The sequence below is a fragment of the Boleophthalmus pectinirostris genome, unplaced genomic scaffold (assembly GCF_026225935.1).
Source record: "Boleophthalmus pectinirostris isolate CB_2022bp ecotype Guang Dong unplaced genomic scaffold, ASM2622593v1 HiC_scaffold_7, whole genome shotgun sequence".
Taxonomy (NCBI): Eukaryota; Metazoa; Chordata; class Actinopteri; order Gobiiformes; family Gobiidae; genus Boleophthalmus; species Boleophthalmus pectinirostris.
In genome coordinates, this window is record NW_026571473.1 from 26,532,448 (window position 1) to 26,552,962 (window position 20,515).

The window sequence follows — 20,515 nt, forward strand, 5'->3', positions numbered from 1 at the left end:
AAATATGCCCCTCCTTTACACACATATGGCAAATATGGATGATTAGCTGTGACTATTGAACAGGAGAAAGAAAAAGTCATAGGTACAGTCTCCAAACTCACAGTTGCTTAGTAATATTAACAAACAAGGCAGTGATTTGGCAGCAACAAAACAATACAGTTAGAAGCAGAGTCATAGTTAAGTGCTAATGTAATGCGTTTGTTTTCTGGGGGTCTTACTGAGTGCTGCGTAAAGCACTTAGTTGGGTTCAGTTCAGGCCATTATTGAATTGCCTGGTTTCCGCTGAATATTGCATAGATCCAGAGCTGGTTTAGTCATAATTTTCCCCTAGATTATTTCAGCTTTGACCTTCTTTGGATATGGAAAAGTCTAGTGTAGAGACAGGATAGAGAAAGCTGAGGTTAGGTGGGGTTCACTGTAGATTCCTCCCTGTGTAGTCACGGTTTTCATGTGGATAGGTTCAGTCCTGGTGCAGTTATAATTTAGGATAGTTCTGGTCTATGAAGCCTGTCACATGAAAAGCACTTAAACACTTAACTACTACTTAAGCACTTATCACTACTGTTTAAAGAGGGAGTAGTACACACAATTGATTTTTGGAGCTTTCTACCATGCTATAAACTTGTTCCCTCTTCAAAAACATGTCTGAAGATGGTTAGCTATTCTTAGTGGACAAGCCCACATCACCCATGCTCCCGCTTGACAATTTTCCATAACTGTACAAAAACATGAGACAAAACGGTGCACTATAGCTTCACAAACCTGACACGATGTGCAGTAGTTTGATTAGAGAGCACACCACTGTGATACTACTGTGACTTAACGTGGACAGCCAAGGGGTGGTGATCTAAATATGTTATGTGTCACCAGTTATTACCCCATGGAAGTAAAATACCCCCAACCCAAAATAATTCCAGTAAACACTTTTCTAAATGTGCAATATCATTAAAAAGATGGGATGCAACAATTAACACTGAAATAGTCTGTTAGTATTTATAACTAGAAAAGCACTCAGAGAGCGCAGACCTCCGCCAAGGACTACCCCCATTTTTTATATAAATTGCGATAAAATCAGTCTTCTGGATCAGATCCGGATCAGCCTTTGGAATATGAAAGAGGATCCCATTGTCCATCCCTGAGTCAAATTTCATGGGGTTTGGTCAATAATTTAACCGAGATATTGAGAAACAAAATTTTTGACCCCATTTACCACAATGTTAACTAAAATTTCAAAGTGATCCAGAATCCAGGATTTCTTCCGGATCACCCCCAAAATGAAATCAGTTCTTCCTTTTCACATTTCCAACAAATCCTGAAAAGTTCATCAAAATCGGTCCATAACTTTTTGAGTTATGTTGCTAACAGACAAACAAACAAACAAACAAACAAACAAACAGACAAACGCTGGCAAAAACATAACCTCCTTGGCGGAGGTAATGAGCCAAAGAAGTTACTTATTAGACTGTACAAATCACAGTTAGCAGGACCCATAGCTGTTAAAATTGTTCCGTTAACAATGTATACATTAGCAAAAGTGTTCTTCAAACTATCTAAACCAGTGTTTCCCAAACTTTTTTTCTGGGGACCCACACTTTAAAAGTCTTAAACCTTCGCAACTCAAGTCAATAGATGTTATTTGTAAATCACAAAATAGGTGGATTTGACCATTATTGAAAATTAATCAGGATATTTTATTGTTGACTGAGTGATCGTGTCTCCCTGAACAATTAGTATTACTGAAGTTTTAATGAAAAACAGTAATTGAACCAGTAATAAATGGGTCCATAAAGTCGCCTATTTGGACATTAAATGTAGCCCATTTCTTTTTCTTTTCAACCTTCAATTGAACCAGCAATATTGGAACAAAATAGTCAATATAATAATTACAAAAATATAAGAAATTATACGAAATGTGTCTTAACATTTCAACATTTTTACTGAGATAGTTGGGCCTGTCTGCGTTTATGTAGCATGTTCCAGTCCGGGGTGCAGGAGGAGAGAGCAACAGCAGATCAGGAGCAGCATTCAGTCTGTTTTTGTGCTTTGTCTTCATTTTTGTGAGCACAGAAAATCCCAGTTCACACATATATGTAGTAGTGAAAGGCATAAGCATAGAAATAGTGGCCCTACTGAGGACATACTTATCCAGAATGACGATAAGGTCACAGATCCATGTATACACCTGTATATTGCAAACCTACATGCAGATAGTGACAAGGCGACCCCAAAGCAAATCTCTCGCAACCCACCTGAGGGGCGCAACCCAGTCTTTGGGAAACAAAGATCTGCACCAAGTCAAAGCATCACCTATGTTGTTACTGCAAAATTAAATTAATTATATAAACTTAAGATCAATAGCAACCACCATGAAAGCCCGCAAGATTCCAGCGGGGCCAGAGATAAAAGGCCTTGGGATAAAAAGCATTATTTTGATTGCTCTACTTGAACTGATTCTCTAAACAAATTAGGCCTCTAGTGCTGACTAATCACAATATTTCACAGTAGCAGATTTATGTAAGGATGCTTTTACTGAATATAAGAAACAAAATGGTTGCACTTTAGGAATGCCATAGAATCTACTGTAAGTGCCCATTTCCTGTTCTCTGCATCTGTTAGTCATTATTTATGCTGGCATCACATTAAACGTTGTGGCTTGTATCAGAACGCTGCTGTTCCACTGGCTTCTTCTGATGGTTCTCGGGATTCGTTTATGAGTTACTGTTTAGCTTTCTTGTTTTCACTGCTCTGCACTGATGCTGCACATACAGAACGGGCACTTTATGGGTCAGATTTGGTCTGCACTGCTCAGCTTGGCCTAGGCATGGTTAAGTTCTTATTTAATCCTGATTGATGTCTGATTTTGCGCTGTCTGTACTCTTGTACTCTTGTCCTGATTTGACCTGATTTCACTTGCTCTTGAATGCAAATTTAAAGCATCACGTCACTTTTCTGGTCTGCTTTTCTCCATAGAGATGTTGTTATGTTACCTGGAATGTTAATGTTAAAATAACCTATGTTGAATTTACTCTATTATGTATTTTATCTCCAAAAATACACTGAAAAACATGCATTCAGTTCTTACTATAATTTGGCCTTAACTGTTTTCCCCACAGAGATGTTATTGTTCTACCTGAAATGTTTTGCAATGCGGCATTAAAATATTCTATCTTGCATTTACTCTATTACTTATTTTACCACTGAAAATACATAGAAACACGTGCATTCTTCTTACTACAATTTAGCCTTAACTGACCTGTAATTTGGCCTAGAGGCGACTCCTGCTTGTCTTCAGGGAGAAATTCAATGCCGTACTGTGGAAGATTCTTTGCAAAGTAATTACATTTCCATGGAGACAAACGACTGAACGATTTAGAAAGTATGTCCAGTTGTGATTTTCAGACAAGCCTTACGATTATACTTTAAAAATAGGATTCTGTTCAAAGTTCACATTTTAAACGCATTCAGAAGAAAAGACAAAATTATGAACTGACAAACTAATACAAGAATCACATTTCAGAATATATTTGTGCAGATCTAAACTACAGCGTTAGCAGTTTTATGCATTGGGTATTGTGTTTGTGAAGGAAATTGTTGTACTGATTTTCTAATTGCGTCCATTCAAATTGCAATTTTGATTTTCGATTAATGTTGCAGCTCTAGGTGGCAGTAAAGTTACACAGAGCATAGTTATAATGTTGTTTTCCTCATTACAAATGTACCTGGAGTTGTGTTTGTTTCATTGACACATGTTTAACACACAAATCCTGCATATTTAGGCTGTTTTTTTCTTGCAAACTGTTCCACCTTGTGATGTCATGTGGTATTACAAGAAGAACTTTACTGTGTTTTTAAAATCTATGTGCCTTCACTGTAATATTTGGACATTTTCAGCCCTGGAATTTAAAATCTCTACTAAACAAAAGGCAAAACATCACAAGGTGGAACAGAACATTTTCAGATTTGGAGAAGTAGACAGACTAATAATGCAGGATTACTCAAATATCTGTGAATGAAACAAAACTCCAAGTATGTTTTTGATGAGGTAACAACATAACATGGCTTAAAGTTCACAAAAGTTTTAACGCTTTAACATTAGACTGACAAAAAATATTTCCAGTTACACTTGCATTGTATTACCATCAGTTGAAGAAATCTAAATTCTGTCTTTTTTTGTCACATTTCAGGTCATGCAGGACAAAATCATCTGCCTTCCTCGAAGAATCACTTCAGAAAACACAAGCGAGGTGGAAGTGCTACATTTGGAGTCTAATATTTCAACTGTGCTAAGAGAAATGAAAGGCCTGAAAACTGATCTCGACCTCCAACAATACAGCTTCATCAATCAAATGTGTTATGAAAAGGCCCTGCACTGGTACGCCAAATATTTCCCATATTTGGTCCTCATCCACACTGTCATCTTTATGGTGTGTAGCAATTTCTGGTTCAAATTTCCCGGATCGAGCTCCAAAATAGAGCATTTCATCTCAATGCTCGGAAAGTGTTTTGATTCACCGTGGACGACCCGAGCTTTGTCCGAAGTGTCCGGAGAAAACCCTGAAGATAGCGAGAACCAAAAGAGCAGCATTGCAAGATCTAATATTGCGATGTCGCCGGGAGAGGGCAGCCTGGAGAAGACCCAATCTCTCCGCTCGATACCTGAAAAGATAGTAGTTGACAAAGCGGCTAGTGTGCTGGACAAAAAGGAGGGCGAACAAGCAAAAGCGCTCTTCGAAAAAGTCAAAAAATTCCGATTGCATGTCGAAGAAGGTGATATTCTCTACCTCATGTACGTGAGACAAACTGTTTTCAAAGTGATCAAATTCCTACTCATCATCGCGTACAACAGCACTCTTGTGAATAAAGTCCAAAATAAAATCCGTTGCGAGGTTGAGATTCAAGACATGACTGGCTACAAGTTGTTCCAGTGCAATCATACGATGGCGCACTTATTTTCGAAGCTATCCTATTGCTATCTGTGCCTTGTGGCCGTCTACGGATTAACAAGTCTCTACACGTCTTACTGGTTGTTTTATCGATCTCTGAAAGAATACTCCTTTGAATACGTACGCCAAGAAACAGGGATCAGTGACATTCCGGACGTTAAAAATGACTTTGCTTTTATGCTGCACATGATTGACCAGTACGACCCGCTGTATTCGAAAAGATTTGCAGTTTTTCTTTCAGAAGTCAGCGAAAACAAATTGAAACAGCTGAACTTGAACCACGAATGGACTGCGGAGAAGCTACGGCAGAGACTTCAAACCAACGCCAATAACAGGCTCGAACTTCAGCTGTTCATGCTACCCGGTCTGCCTGACACCGTTTTTGAGTTGACAGAGTTGCAGTCGCTCAAACTGGAAATCATCAACAACGTCACGGTATCGGCGTCAATCTCGCAACTGGAAGATCTTCAGGAGCTATCTCTTTGCCAATGCTCTTTAAAGATGCACACGGCGGCCGTCTCCTTCCTCAAAGAGAACCTGAAAGTGTTACGCGTCAAGTTCGATGACAGCAGAGAGTTTCCAAACTGGATGTATTGTCTGCGCAACTTGGAGGAACTTTACCTTACCGGACCTTTGAGCACGGACGCATCAAAGAATATCATCCTGGAGTCTTTGCGAGAAATGAAATGTCTCAAAATCCTCTCCGTAAAAAGCAACTTGACCAAAATACCCCAATCGATTGTTGATGTTTCAAGCCATTTGTTGAGGCTGTACTTGCACAATGATGGCACCAAGTTGGTCATGCTCAATAATTTGAAGAAAATGACAAACCTGACAGAGTTGGAAATCGTGCGATGCGATCTAGAAAGGATTCCACATGCGATATTTAGCCTTACAAGTCTACAAGAGCTGGATCTGAAAGAAAACAACCTTCGCTCCATTGAAGAAATCATCAGTTTTCAACACCTACGTAAACTAACTTGCCTTAAACTTTGGTATAACAGCATCGCGTATATTCCAGAGCACATCAAGAAGCTAAGTAGTCTCGAACGCCTCAACTTCAGCCATAACAAGATCGAGGTTTTGCCTTCGCACTTGTTCCTATGCAACAAGCTCCGCTACCTGGATGTGTCCAACAATGACATCCGATTCATTCCTCCAGAAGTCGGCGTGCTACAAAGTCTACAGTACTTCTCAGTCACGTGTAACAAAATTGAAACTCTACCAGACGAACTGTTCTTTTGCAAGAAACTCAAAACGTTAAAGTTAGGGAAGAACTCTCTATCAATATTATCGCCAAAGATTTCATACCTATCTGCGCTGACTTACCTGGATTTAAAAGGGAACCATTTTGAGATGCTTCCACAGGACTTGGGGTACTGCCGGGCTTTGAAGCGAAGTGGACTCATCGTGGAAGAGACTCTTTTTGAAACTTTGCCTTCAGATATTAGGGACCAAATGAAGGCGGAGTGAAGCGCCTTAGTGTAGCCATAGTGTAGCCATAGTGCCTGCTGCCTTCAATGCCTCCTCAGCATTCATTTTACTGCATAGTATTACACACTACTGCTCTTTCTAACTCCAGTATAGTGTTATTTTAGTATTAGTAAGTGTTACTTATTGTTTTATTCAGTATTTTATTTATTTGTTAATTATGAAACGTAAAGTTGCAGTTTTGTTGTCTGAAAGGACTGTGTTGAATTTTAACCGAAGCTAACTTACATAAAGTCAAAAATAACAGTTGTACAAAGCCCTCCAATATTTTGACACCCCAGACAAATATGAACAAATTATAAACTTTTGAAATGAAAAAAGATGGAGTGTCCTTCAGATGTCTACATGGAGATGTTATTGTTTCACAGTGCGATATTAAACCTTTTTATCTTCATGGAGACGAAACCAGACCAAAGTTACAGGTCAGATCTGTGGAGACTCAAGCCCGCTCTCACAGTCAGATTGCCTGTTTTTCTAGGTATAATTTAGCAATAAAACCACCTATAATTTAATAAAGATGGATCTGTTTAATGTCATACTGTGGAACATTCAAGGGAGAGCAAAGACATATCCACAGAAACAATCAGGTGACGGATGCTCCACCAGAAACGTTATATAATACACCTTTAAAAAATAGAAATACATAAACAAAATGTACCATATGTCCATTCAGACTTCACATTTAGTTTTGTTTTATTTCAGTCCAGAGAATACAGAACAATGGGCAGGATACTGATCCTATCTTGACTTTCCAACATCAGAGGAATGGATGCCAGTCAGCCTGGAAAAGGATGTGTCATGGGCATCTATTCATGGTTTTCAGAGTTATGAAAATCTAGCACAGTTGCCCTAGCAATTAAACAGTTCAAAACAAAATTGTATATATTTTGAATGAGCAAAATTACTGAGATACCGCCTCTTAAAAGGAAACTGAAAATCGTTAATCTTCTAAATTCTAATCCACTAAAAGTGTGACAAAAATATTCTTTGTTTCCCCACATCACTACTTTTTTTTTTTTTTTTTTTTAAGTGGAGCAATTATTGGGGGGCACTGTAAAACAAAAAAATCAGAATAAGCTGTAAATGTACCATAATAATAGATACATTAAAATGTGGTTGATATATTTTAGATTATATCCAACTGCACTTCTGCTCTCCTCCAGTAGGTGGGGCTGCTGCTTGATATAACCAGTCCTTTCCGCAACCCTGCAAAAACACCTCCATGAATGCACTAGAACTAGAGCTGTATTTTTCTGTCCTGCTAAACATTTGCATTGCTGTTTCAATACATTTGACTTAAGACTGTTACAACAAAACTAAATAGAAAAAGATGATTGCACTTTTAGACGTATGCCTTAGCTACTATATCCAAAGAAACTGCACTAGACTTGAAGCAATGTATCCGTGTTAAATTTCATAATGTGTAGCCTATTATTATGCATTATGTTTTTATTTTAATTAACTTTATTAACTAGATATATTTACTAATGCCATCTGATTAAACATGACTCATTATGTCAGTATTTTATCTCGACTGTCATTGTTTATTTCCGTTTATCTGATTGAAAATAACAGGAAAGATTTAGGCCTTCTGTGATCTTTCAGTCATGTTATAATGTTGTTACCTCCGCAAAAACATACCTGGAGTTGTGTTTTGTTTCATTCACACATGTTTGAGTAACCATTTGTTATTAGTCTGTGTACATCTCCAAAGCTTAAAATGCTCTGTTCCACCTTGTGATGTCATGAAGCGATAGTTTTGAAGTTAACACCTAACTTTTATTTTTAGTTCGGCAGAGATTGGCAGTTCCAGAGTTGAAATCATCCAAATTAATCAAGAGAAAGTGCATGGAGTTTAAAAATACAGCAGAGCACTTCCTGTATTACCACATGACACCACAAGGTGAAACAGAGTGTTTTCAGTTTGAGAGAAGAGCTCAGTTTACGGTAAATATGAAGGATTTGTGTGTTAAATAGGGCTGTGCAAAAATATAAAAATACCCATGTATCGTATCGTTTAATGTGATGATACATTATCGATATCATGGTCTGCTGTATTGATACATCATCAAGAGTATTTTGTGGTATATTTGATGATTATTTTATTTAGTATTTTGTTACAGTTCTACAGTTTTGTTGCTTTAGTGGAAGGAAATTCGTTTATGCAACACATTTGACATTTTCACTGTTTTGGTGATTGAAATGGGCGTGTTTCATATGAAGTGGTTTAACAAAGACTTTTAGCATCACAGCCATGATTTAGCCATTATTTTTTATTGAACCATCTCAAACCGATTTGAAATATATCGTATCGAATTGAAAGTGCACTGTATCAAGCTATGTACTGTATCATGGCCAGTGTATCGATGTATGCATCATATCGGCAACCTCTTAATGATACTCAGCCCTAGTGTTAAACGTGTGTGAATGAAACAAAATACAACTCAGTGGATGTTTTTGATGAGTAAACAACATAACATTGATCAGAAAATAGCACAATATGAACCCTTTAATATCTCTTACAGGAAATCCTTATTTGAATATGCAGGCTTATGTTTGTTTTTTTATAGAATTTGTCAATGTTGGAGTAAAAAAAAAAAAAAAAATTACATGTATTTAATCTTTAAACTATACTTTTAGCAGTACAGTTAGGCTGCTTTTGGTTCAGCAAGCAAAAAGAGTAACTTGAAGTACAGATTTATTGTTCAGCTTGTTTTTTATAATCTAGTATGAGGACAATACAGTCTTGTTTCTATTCAGGGGATACCCTGTAGTAGAAGCAATAATAGTAGTAGTCGCATTAGTGATGGTGGTCATTATAGTAAGTACCAGTGTTGTGAATGTGAGCACTAGGCTATCCCTTTAACGACTGTGCCCAGGATGTAGGCTACGGTCTCATCCCAGACGCTGCACATACAGAACGGGCATTTTATGAGTCACATTTGGTCTTATTCCGTGTTAGAAACCAACAGAAAGCAGAAATGAGAAAGTGACACGCTTTGTTCCTGTGCGTCCGTGTGCTGAATTGAGCTGAGCGTAGCTTGGGCACTGGCAGCTGTCTGTGTCGCTAGTCACAAGGAGGAACCGACCATCTGAGGCAGTGATGGGGGTAGTGGATGCACGCTAAGCCGCTTTACATCCTGCTCACACGGCCCGCTGTGGTGACTATGGGGAAGAATAAACACACTCCGAGACTCAAGCATGACAAATAAACGAGAGATTCTGCGGTAGCGACATTGTCCACACCGGACGGACATCCCGAAGGTACGTTATCCTGGTTATTGTGCGCATATTATGTCTGTTTTACGCAGCTGGTAAATGTCGAATCGTTCAAGTGAAGGGTCATGTGGCCACTGGAGCACAGGAAACATAACAAAGGAATTATAAAACAGGTGCCCATGAACCACGACGGGACAGGGGCTGCCTCTCTACGGGGCGGTCCTGCTCCAGAACGCGTCGCTGGCCCACCTTTTTCCTGAGCGCGGATGGATGCGCCGGGCTGCCAAAGCCGGTCTCAGCCTGTTATGTATAGTCTTTTTGAAATAGTGTAGACTCATTGTAAACAGTGACCTTCTTCTATAAAAGAACACTGCAGCATCCAAACATAGCACAAACGTGAGGTAAAGTGATATTTTATTCTAATTTGTTTTGATTTATGGGCTAAATCGGAGAGGCTTCATCTGCCACAGTAGGTTATAGGTGCACTTTGTTTACAGTCCACACGAGATGGTTTCACTTGGCCTGTGTGTTATCAACATTTATTTTGTACTCAAAATACTGTCTCAACGACCAGTATGATGTGAAGTTATCCTATGTATTGTGTAGATTTGTACGCATGAACGCATGATGCAGTCTGAGACACAGTTGTGCGTTGCAGTGCTGGCTGGACATGTGTGCTCACTGACCCAATGTACATTAGTTCAAGGGCAGTATTTTCACTGTAGCCTGCTCTCTGTACATCGATGTGCAGGCCTATACACTATCTACATGGTCATATAGGTCTTGTAATAGACTTACAATAAGTAATATCATAAAATTTGACCCATAGGAAGGTATAGGTTAAATTATTCATCAGTACTAAAGATGCGGGCTTGACATTTATTTTGTACACTAAACAAGCTAAAGCTATACTGCAGTACAAAATGTACCATGTTGTGGCCTACTTCTACTGTTGTGAGATGAAAGAAGAACATACATTAAAAAAATGTAAAGACACTTGTGTAATCATCAATACATTGATGAATACAAAATCTATTCTGATTCATTAGAACAGCTGCACACTGGCGCAGGAAATGGGTCATGGCTGTTATAGTTGCGGCATAATCATTTTATTATCCAGCCACAGGGGACACACAAGTCACTAAAGCCTACCCTTTGTGCTGACCCTAAGACTGGATAAATACTGCGAGTTCCTGAATAACAGGGATTCAAATTTAAAACATGTTCTGAATCAATTTGCAAAAATAGGAACAGAGAGGGAGAAGCTTGTCATCTTTATACCCAGGGACTACAGTTGCACATTGGCTAAGTAGCAATAACACATACATAAAATAAAAATAAAGGATTTGCATTGGTGGTCCTGATGTTACCGCTGAAAATGAAAAGCATAGTTGAATATTTTCACTGGTTTAGAGCATGATGTTTACAGAACTATTTACAGAAAAAAGTTCTGCCATCTTGAATCCTGTTCTATATGTTAATAGGGTTTGGCAAAACAAGTCTTAAGCTTCAGCCTAAACCCCTTCGGTCTATAGAATAACCTTATTGATATACATTAACTGAATAATTAGTTTTTTGTTAAATCATTGTTACATGATGCATGATTATGTTAATTGACCGAAGAAAATAAACTACTACTACTACTATGTTTATTTAACATTACACATGACAAGAATCATCAACCACATCATTGCAATATTTTGACATATTTCAAAATGTATTTTAATAACTGCTACAACAAAACAATGTTAATCTTTCTCAAAACTATATTTTTTGTTTGACTTCTTTTTCTGCAGGAATGTTTACCCTCACAGAAGTCGCCTCTCTGAACGACATCCAGCCGACGTACCGCATCCTCAAACCATGGTGGGACGTTTTCATGGACTACCTGGGCATCGTCATGCTCATGTTAGCCATCTTCTCCGGGACCATGCAGATCACCAAGGACCAGGTGGTTTGTCTTCCGGTTCTCGAGCCAAACCCAGAGGAGTCCGGAGGTGTTATCAGACCCGAGCCCACCGAAAGCAACACCGGATTTTGGAACCGTGAGAACGCAATGGGTGAACAGGCAGCCCCCCTCATCGCTAGGAGACTTCCGAGAGCCGTAGATCACCAAGAATACGTGGGACAGCCCAATCCAACCGGCGTACGAACCAAGTTGGATTTCCAGCAATACGTTTTCGTCAACCAGATGTGTTACCATGTTGCGCTTCCGTGGTATTCTAAGTATTTTCCATACCTCGCTCTTATCCACACCATCATTTTAATGGTTAGCAGCAATTTCTGGTTCAAATACCCCAAAACGAGTTCCAAAGTCGAGCATTTTGTCTCTATTCTTGGAAAATGTTTTGAATCTCCATGGACGACGAAAGCGTTATCTGAAACCGCCTGTGAGGATTCGGAGGAAAACAAGCAAAGGTTAGCGGGTGCGTCAACTTTACTCAAACATTTATCAACCAGCAGTGAAGAGGGGAGTCCGAACCAAAGCGCCGGTGCTGACCAAATCCGGTGTCACGTTTTCGGTCGAGAAGCTAGTTAGCGAAATCCCATCCATGACCATTTTGGACAAGAAGGACGGCGAGCAAGCGAAGGCGTTGTTCGAAAAAGTACGCAAGTTTCGCGCGCACGTTGAGGACAGTGACTTGATTTATAGATTGTACGCCATTCAAACAGTCATCAAAACGGTTAAATTTATCCTCATTCTATGCTACACCATGACGTTTGTCGCATCCATTGACTTCGATCACGTGTGCGAGCCTGAAATCAAACACCTCACTGGGTACGCTAAGTTCCAGTGCACACACAACATGGCGTTCATGTTGAAGAAGCTACTTGTAAGCTACATAGCAATAATATGCGTTTACGGAGTCATATGCATATACACGCTTTTCTGGCTTTTCCGTCGGCCGCTTAAAGAGTATTCGTTTGAGAAAGTTCGAGAAGAAAGCAGTTTTAGCGATATCCCCGATGTTAAGAATGACTTTGCGTTTCTACTTCACATGGTCGACCAGTATGACCAGTTGTACTCGAAGCGATTTGGGGTGTTCTTGTCCGAAGTGAGTGAAAATAAACTTCGAGAGATCAGTTTGAACAATGAATGGACTTTTGAGAAATTAAGGCAACACGTGACCCGCAATCCCCAAGACAAGCTAGAACTTCATCTTTTCATGCTATCAGGAGTGCCGGACGCTGTTTTCGATTTGACCGATCTGGAGATACTAAAACTAGAACTTATCCCAGAAGCGAGGATAACTGCAAAAATTTCACAAATGGTTAATCTACAAGAGCTGCATTTCTACCATTGCCCAGCGAAAGTCGAGCAAACCGCTTTCATTTTCCTACGAGACCACCTCCGATGCCTTCACGTCAAATTTACAGATGTTGCAGAGATCCCGAGCTGGTTGTACATGCTGAAGAATTTAAGAGAACTGTACTTAGTTGGGAACTTGAACTCGGAAAACAACAAATTGATCGGACTTGAATCTTTGCGCGATCTAAGGCATTTGAAAATCCTTCATCTTAAAAGCAACCTGACAAAAATCCCGACCAACATCACGGATCTGTCGCCACATCTGCTGAAGTTGGTGGTCCACAATGACGGCACGAAACTGCTCGTTCTGAACAGTTTGAAGAAAATGATTAATCTTGCCGAACTGGAGCTACACAACTGTGAACTGGAGCGTATCCCGCACGCCATTTTCAGCCTGACCAACCTGCAAGAACTCGATCTGAAATCCAATAACATTCGCTCCATTGAAGAAATCATCAGTTTTCAACACCTCAAAAGACTCACTTGTCTCAAACTATGGCACAACAAAATCATTACCATCCCCATTTCCATTAGCCACGTCAAAAATCTGGAATCGCTTTACCTCTCTCATAACAAACTCGAATCTATCCCAGCTTCTTTATTCAGTCTTCTCAAACTACGCTACCTGGATCTCAGCCACAACACCATATCCTCAATACCGTTAGAAGTTGGTTTTCTTCAAAACCTTCAACACTTCGCCATCACCGCCAACAAAGTGGAAGTAATCCCCAAGCAGCTCTTCAAGTGCGCCAAATTACGGACGTTGTGCCTTGGGAACAATTGCGTTTCCTTCATTCCGGAGAAAATTGGTCAGCTGACGCAACTCACGCACTTGGAGTTAAAAGGGAACTGTCTGGACCGTCTGCCGGCTCAGCTTGGACAGTGCAGCCTCCTCAGAAAGAGCTGTTTCATTGTAGAAGACCACCTTTTCGATTCACTCCCCATAGAGGTGAAGGAGAGCGTTAACCAGGAGTCCAGTGTGGCTATGGTCAATGGCTGCAAGTGCTTCAGTGACAGTCGATAGATACAAACTGTGTGTGTTCTATTTTCTTGCCATGTTTAGGTTTTTACTTGTTACCATTTTACCATTATATGTATTACTGGAATAGTTCTATTATAGATACAGTGACTGAATGAATGCACAGTATTAAGTGATACAATGAAGGTATTCTGTGCAAACAAATGCATTGTGTAGGCTTACACATGAAGTATAGGTTTGGGCAGAGTTGGAGACTTGCAAGTCGTGACTTGGACTCGAGTCAGACTTGAGTCACTAATTTTAGGACTTCAGACTTGACTTGATAAAATGGACTAAGACTTGGGCCTCAACTTGGACTTGAAGGTCAGTGACTTGGGACTTGACTTGAACTTGAGGCTTGTAACTTGAGAAGATTTGATGCTTCTCCTAGGCAAGGCAAGTTTATTTGTATAGCACAATTCGTACACAAAGTAATTCAAAGTGCTTTACAGAATAAGAAATACATTAAAATCATAATAAAAACAAATCAAAACATAAATATCTCCTAAGAAAATATATGTTTTTTAGAAAATACTTTTCTCTTTACAGTTGATAAATGCAGTGCTTAATTTGACAGGAACAAACTGGAACATGTCCCTCCCACTTCTTTATTTGTAACTATGGCAACAGGAACTGAAGTACTGTGATTTAGTATCCTCAAATGTACTACAGTAATATACAGTACAATACAGTAAAACAGAGGGAACTACATAGAACATGATCCTTCTACTTCAGTGCAGACTACATGACAAAATAACTTATTTAGCACTTTTAAATCTGAATTCTTTCTATTCTGACCGTAATGATTCACAAAAAGATCTTGTCAAGACATTTAAAAAGGAAAAAATTGCATTTAAACAAATCTCAATATGCACATATAAATATACTATGACTTTTTAAGTACAATTTAGTTTAAAATTCATACAAGTTGCAAAAATCTAAGCTACATTTGGTTTAAAGACTTGAAGCTCAAAAACGACGACTTGGACTTGACTTGGACTTATGAGCCAGTGACTCGAGACTCGACTTGGACTTGCCTGTATTTGACTTGGGACTTGACTCGGACTTGAGGTCAAAGACTTGAGACTTACTTGAGACTTGCAAAACAACGACTTGATCCCACATCTGGGTTTGGGCACTGATGTTCACAAAAAACATGTTAATTAAAGGTACACCAAGTCACTTTTCTGCTGGGGGTCCACCACTTGCTTGTGTCATTGAGATGTTATTGTTTTGCCAACAATGTTCCGCAGTATGGCATTAAACTTGGCTGTGTACATTTTGTGTGGCGCGGTGGCAAAGCAGTTAGCACTCTCGCCTCATAGCAAGAAGGTCCTAGGTGCAAAACATGCAGAACGTTTGTATGTTCTCCCCATCACTGCGTAGGTTTCCTCTGAGTTACAATAGGGCAAACAAAGCTCAATAAATAAATACTATAAATACATTTATTATTGCTAAAATTCATAACCTTGAAAAACATGTCTTCTTACTGTGAGCCTCTCCACAGATCTGACTGATAACTTGGCATGTTGACATCAACTGCTTGGCTCCATGGGGATACTGTATATGAGTTTAATGCCATACTGTGGGAAATTCTTGGCAAAGTACTGACATTTCCATAAAGAAAAGTAAGTGACATACCGTCCATTAGATAAGTCACAAAGCTCACCTTTAAATAAAAATTTTTAAAAAGAGGAAAATACTGCGGGCTGTGATTCATTTTAGATTATATATAGAAAGTTTACCACTAGCAAAATGTGATTGTTTTTCTAGCTTCACTGCCCTCTTCTGGGACTATCCTGTACTGCACCACTGCTCAAAAATGTGAACATCAATTAAATATAAAAGGGCAACTCAAAAACACAAATAATACTGGTCAATTTCAACCTGCTGAACTGTTTTGGACCTAAAACTTTAAAAAAAAAGTAATGTTACTATATTGTTTGACCAAAATACTGCACAATATATTCGCATCGCAGTGTATTTATACCCTATTTATAACAATATGATAGTATGAAAGCAACTGCAAGTGTATTCCAGTATATGTCATGCACTATTTATGAAAGACGTGAATTTTGTTTTTATTTAATGTTCTACTTTCACATTGTGTGTTTACATCTGGGCCACGCAGCTTAAATTATTTTTATATGCATTCTATTATGTCTTGTCAGCAGCTATTTTTGTGTATGATTTTTTTTTTTTTTTTTTCAAACTGATTTACTTGTCACTTTTATTTATTTTATTTTATTTTTATTTTTTGCAACAATCTACCTGTAATGAACTGTGGACTCCAATGCCCATTTGGCTGTTATAGTAGTATATAGTATTTTTTTTAAATACATTTACTTGAAGTAGTTAAGTCTAGAATTTTTATTAATTTTCTATTGTTTATTTATAATGCAACAAATATAACTCACAATATACCTGCTTGTTTCTATAGATACAGTATATTGCAATGAAGTAGTCACAAAAGTATTTTCACCTACTATGAGATGTATTATTAGAGGCCTGTTTCCCACTGTTATAACGTCTGATATATGCGTATATGAGAATGCAATGGGAGTGATGTTGATGATGAAAAATACACTCAATTTTTGTACAATGTTCTTTTTTTGTGTGTCTTATTTGATCTCCACAATCACATTCACATGCAGATTTAAAACAGTGTTGCTTGTAGTTACTTGCGTAGTGCTGCCCTCTTGTGGAAGTAAAAGGGAAGTACAAAAACAGTGTAATAAGCTGCATAACCCAGTGCCAATTTAGATTTTTTTTCTACACCATAAATTCTTAAGTGATAATTTCATTTCACATTTGCTTGAAAATAAAGTGAAAAGTCAATTTAGGTCAAAATATTTAGCAATTTAGTTATATTATATAATTATAGTGTGGTATTTTGACGTTAACTTTTTTAACTTTTACTACTACTACTACTAAAAGGATAGGCCCAACTAGTAGGCCTTTTACAAGATGAATGAGTATGTAAAATAATAAAAATATTGAAAAAAGGCAAACTGTTAGTGAATTAAATCAGTAATAATTTATTTAAAACCAATTACCAAACAATTACAAAAATCAGAAAACGTAGAAATAAATCTTATGTATTTCAAATTAATAAATATAATGAAGTCTAAACGAAAACTCCAATATTTTTGTAAAATGCAGAATCAAATACTATAATAAAAAAAAAAAAATCTGTGCAAATCTGTTGAAGTGCAGTTTTGAGCATGGAAACACAGATTGGCTGCAAATCCAGAGCTAAATTAATTTGAAAAAGTCAATAGACATAATTTATCTCCTGTTTATAAACCATAGGGGTGTAACGATATCCAAGTCTCTCGATACGATATCGTCACGGTATGAACCTCACGGTACCTCACAGTATGATATTAAAGCTCACGATATTGTGGGGAGGCTCATGATTAGGGATGTAACAATATCCAAATCTCTGGGTACAATATTTTCACGATATACATCTCACGGTATGATATTTATTGCAATGTTTTCCTCTTAAAATGCCTTGACTTAATCCGAAAAACTAAGACGTAAAAGTGCTTAGAACTGTTATTTCTTCTTGCAGTTTACACTGAAATGGAGCAAAGGATCATGGTAGTTCCCTCTGCTGTTTTTGCTGCTATTGCTGCCTAACTGAAGAGACTTGTGATTCGATATATCGTGATGGTCCACGATATTACTGTGAGAACTTTGACGATACAATATCTGATATTTCGGTTATTGTTACATATTGAACCATCATCAGACCTAAATAAAAACAGGGAAAACAGTTATGACAGCCAATATAATAATGCAAACAGACACTGTAAACAAGTAGGTATGTTAGTTTCAGAGTAGTTTCATTGTAGTTAGCTCCTCCGTTCAGACAGAAAGAAGGAAGTGTCCACCAGTGTCTGACCAGAACTGAAGAAGCAGCTTAGACAAGCTTTGAGATGTCTTCACTCTAAAACGTTTGTCCAGTTGACAGTCCAGTTGGGGGATTACACAGATATTTTTAAACATCCTCACTAATGACTTAAAATGTAAAATACTCGCTCTTCTGTATCCATCTGAAAAAAGCATCATTACGTTAAAAAACAAATTTAACAACTTGCTGCTTAAGTTCTTCACATGTAAAACAAACGTGTGCCATTGGATATATCCGAACCGAGCTGTATTCTAAAAAGGGCATCACGTGAGCCTTCCTCCCCCTCCTCCCCCTCCTCCTCCTCGCTGGGTGCCCATGGGTGCCCGTGAGTGAGGGGCCTTGTCACTTCTTAAGGGGCAGAGCGCTGAAGTGACAGTTGTCCTGATGAGCCGTGTCAGTGGCGCCGGCCTCCGTCTGTCTCGTGAGCGCACACAGTGAGGATGGTGTGAGGACGGGGCTCTGTGCTTTCATATATGCTAAATGTATCCGAGGCTGAGACCACATCCCCCGGCAATGTCAACAACACTGGCTTTTTGTTTGGTGCCAATACTGGATAAACAAGAGGCGTTTATAGCCAAATAGAGCTGCAAAAATAGAGAATATTTCTGTCAAAGGAGCTATTACACTATCTTAAGTCAATATGTTTTTATCTCGTCAAAAACATACCTGGAGTTGTGTTTTGTTTCATTCACACATGTCTGAGTAATCCTCTATTATCAGTCTGTTTACATCTCCAAAGCTCAAAATGCTCTGTTCCACCTTGTGATGTCATGTAGCAGTAGTTTTTGAGTTATCAGCTACATTTTACCTTTTGTTAAGAAGACATTGGCACATCCATAGCTGGAATTATGAATAATATCAATCAGTAATCAATTAACAACACAATTATTACAACACAATTAACATTTGAAAAGCTCTATAACATGCCTTATCTGTGCAATTAAGCTGGTGTATTCTAGTGTATGAGGAGAAATGTCTTTGCTTAGCATTGTTTTATTCACCGCTCCAGCTCCATCTGCTGGTGAACTCTTGAACTGTGGGGTGAATGAATCTTGACTACAGCAGCTGCTAGTCCTGAAGTTCTTTGTTTAATATAAGGTACAAAGAAAACAAATGGCTTCTGCATTCGATCCATCCAACAAAAGTACTGGGGCAACCTGTCAGCAATTTTTTTCTTTCTTTTTTTTTTAACCTATGGCACATGTCTTGGGAAATTTATTTATTTATTTATTTTATGTATTTATTTATTTAGCACATATAACATAATAAATAAAAAAACATAGGTGCTGGAAGAGGCAAAAAACCCAAAAGAGCTTATATTAAAGCCTCCACCTTATGAATACATTAAAAAATTGAACATTATCGCTGTGCATAGACAAAAACTGAAAATTACACTTAAACACCATTTCATTTGATTCAAACAGATTAAAACACAATGAAACATCCACAACTGAATGATTATCAAAGATTATCATGAAATAGCAAACATTTCCTCACACTCTTTTTAAATAGCGCCTCTGATATATCATCACTAACCAGATGTGAAAACTGGCTCCAGAATTTACAGCTTCTGGATCGTAGCAAAGCTGAGCTCTTGATGTGACACATTTTGGAAATGATGAAAATTATGATTTTGATGAGTTTTGTATCTATGAATCTCTGCACTGGTTTTGAAGTAAAATGTGAAATGTTTGTGGATCGTTGTTGAATTAGAAAGAATTTTATACATAAAAATAGAAATGTGATAAATATTAATCTCATAAATGTTAAGAAAGTTAAGTTTGATGAATACATGAGCAGACTTGGAATGAGTTGCAATTTGAACAAAAACGTTTTTTGCACCAATAATATTTTGTTCAGCGTGGTAGAGAAAGTGCTTGGCCAGACTATATTACAGTATGACAGACAGGGATAAATTAAACTATAGTATAATGTAAGTATAGATTTTGAGTCCAGAAATTACAAACTTTTCTTATAATACCAAGAGATTTGTCAATTTTTCTATATTATTATCGATGATGACGCCAAGAAATTTGGTGCATGAGACACGAGTTATTTCATTTGAATCTATTTTGATTTTAGGCTTAGTTGGAAATTATTTTTGCCACAGAAAAATCATATAATTAATTTTTTGATATTCAGAGATAATTAAGCCGGAGAGCCTGCAGGAAACCCACCCAGACACAGGGGGAACACGCAAACTAAAAAAGACCCTGGGAGCCGAACCTGGAACATTTTTGCTGTGAGGCTGAATTAGGAGACTAAATTAAAGGTTCTAAATTATTATTACGTTATTATTATGATGTTTGCAGCAATCTTCTACATTTCGTTCAATAGAGACGGGCAATTCCAGGGTTGAAATTGTCCAAATGATTCTAGTGAAGGTGCATAGAGTTTAAAAACACAGTCGACTGAGCCTAAATATCCAGGATTTGTGTGTTAAGCATGTGTGAATGAAACAAAACACAACTCCAGGTCTGTTTTTGATGAGGAAACATTATAACATAGAAGAAAATAGCATAATATTGACCCTTTAAGAAAATGCAGCTCTATTTTTTTATTCGGAAACTGTCAAACACTCAAAAAAGTCTTACCATAACACAAGATTTGGAAGT

The 20,515-nt window shown here is 38.0% G+C and overlaps 1 protein-coding gene across 1 annotated transcript in view; it reads left to right on the plus strand.

Moving 5' to 3' along the window:
• Nucleotides 1–14,006, plus strand: part of lrrc8db (leucine rich repeat containing 8 VRAC subunit Db) — a 28,922-nt gene extending 14,916 nt beyond the window's left edge. Inside the window, 4 exon segments of the mRNA XM_020918854.2 lie at nucleotides 4,185–6,413; nucleotides 10,483–10,486; nucleotides 11,450–12,140; nucleotides 12,142–14,006. Coding sequence (XP_020774513.2) covers nucleotides 4,185–6,413; nucleotides 10,483–10,486; nucleotides 11,450–12,140; nucleotides 12,142–13,987 — 4,770 coding nt within the window. The 3' untranslated portion in view covers nucleotides 13,988–14,006.
• The last annotated feature ends 6,509 nt before the right edge of the window (nucleotides 14,007–20,515 follow it).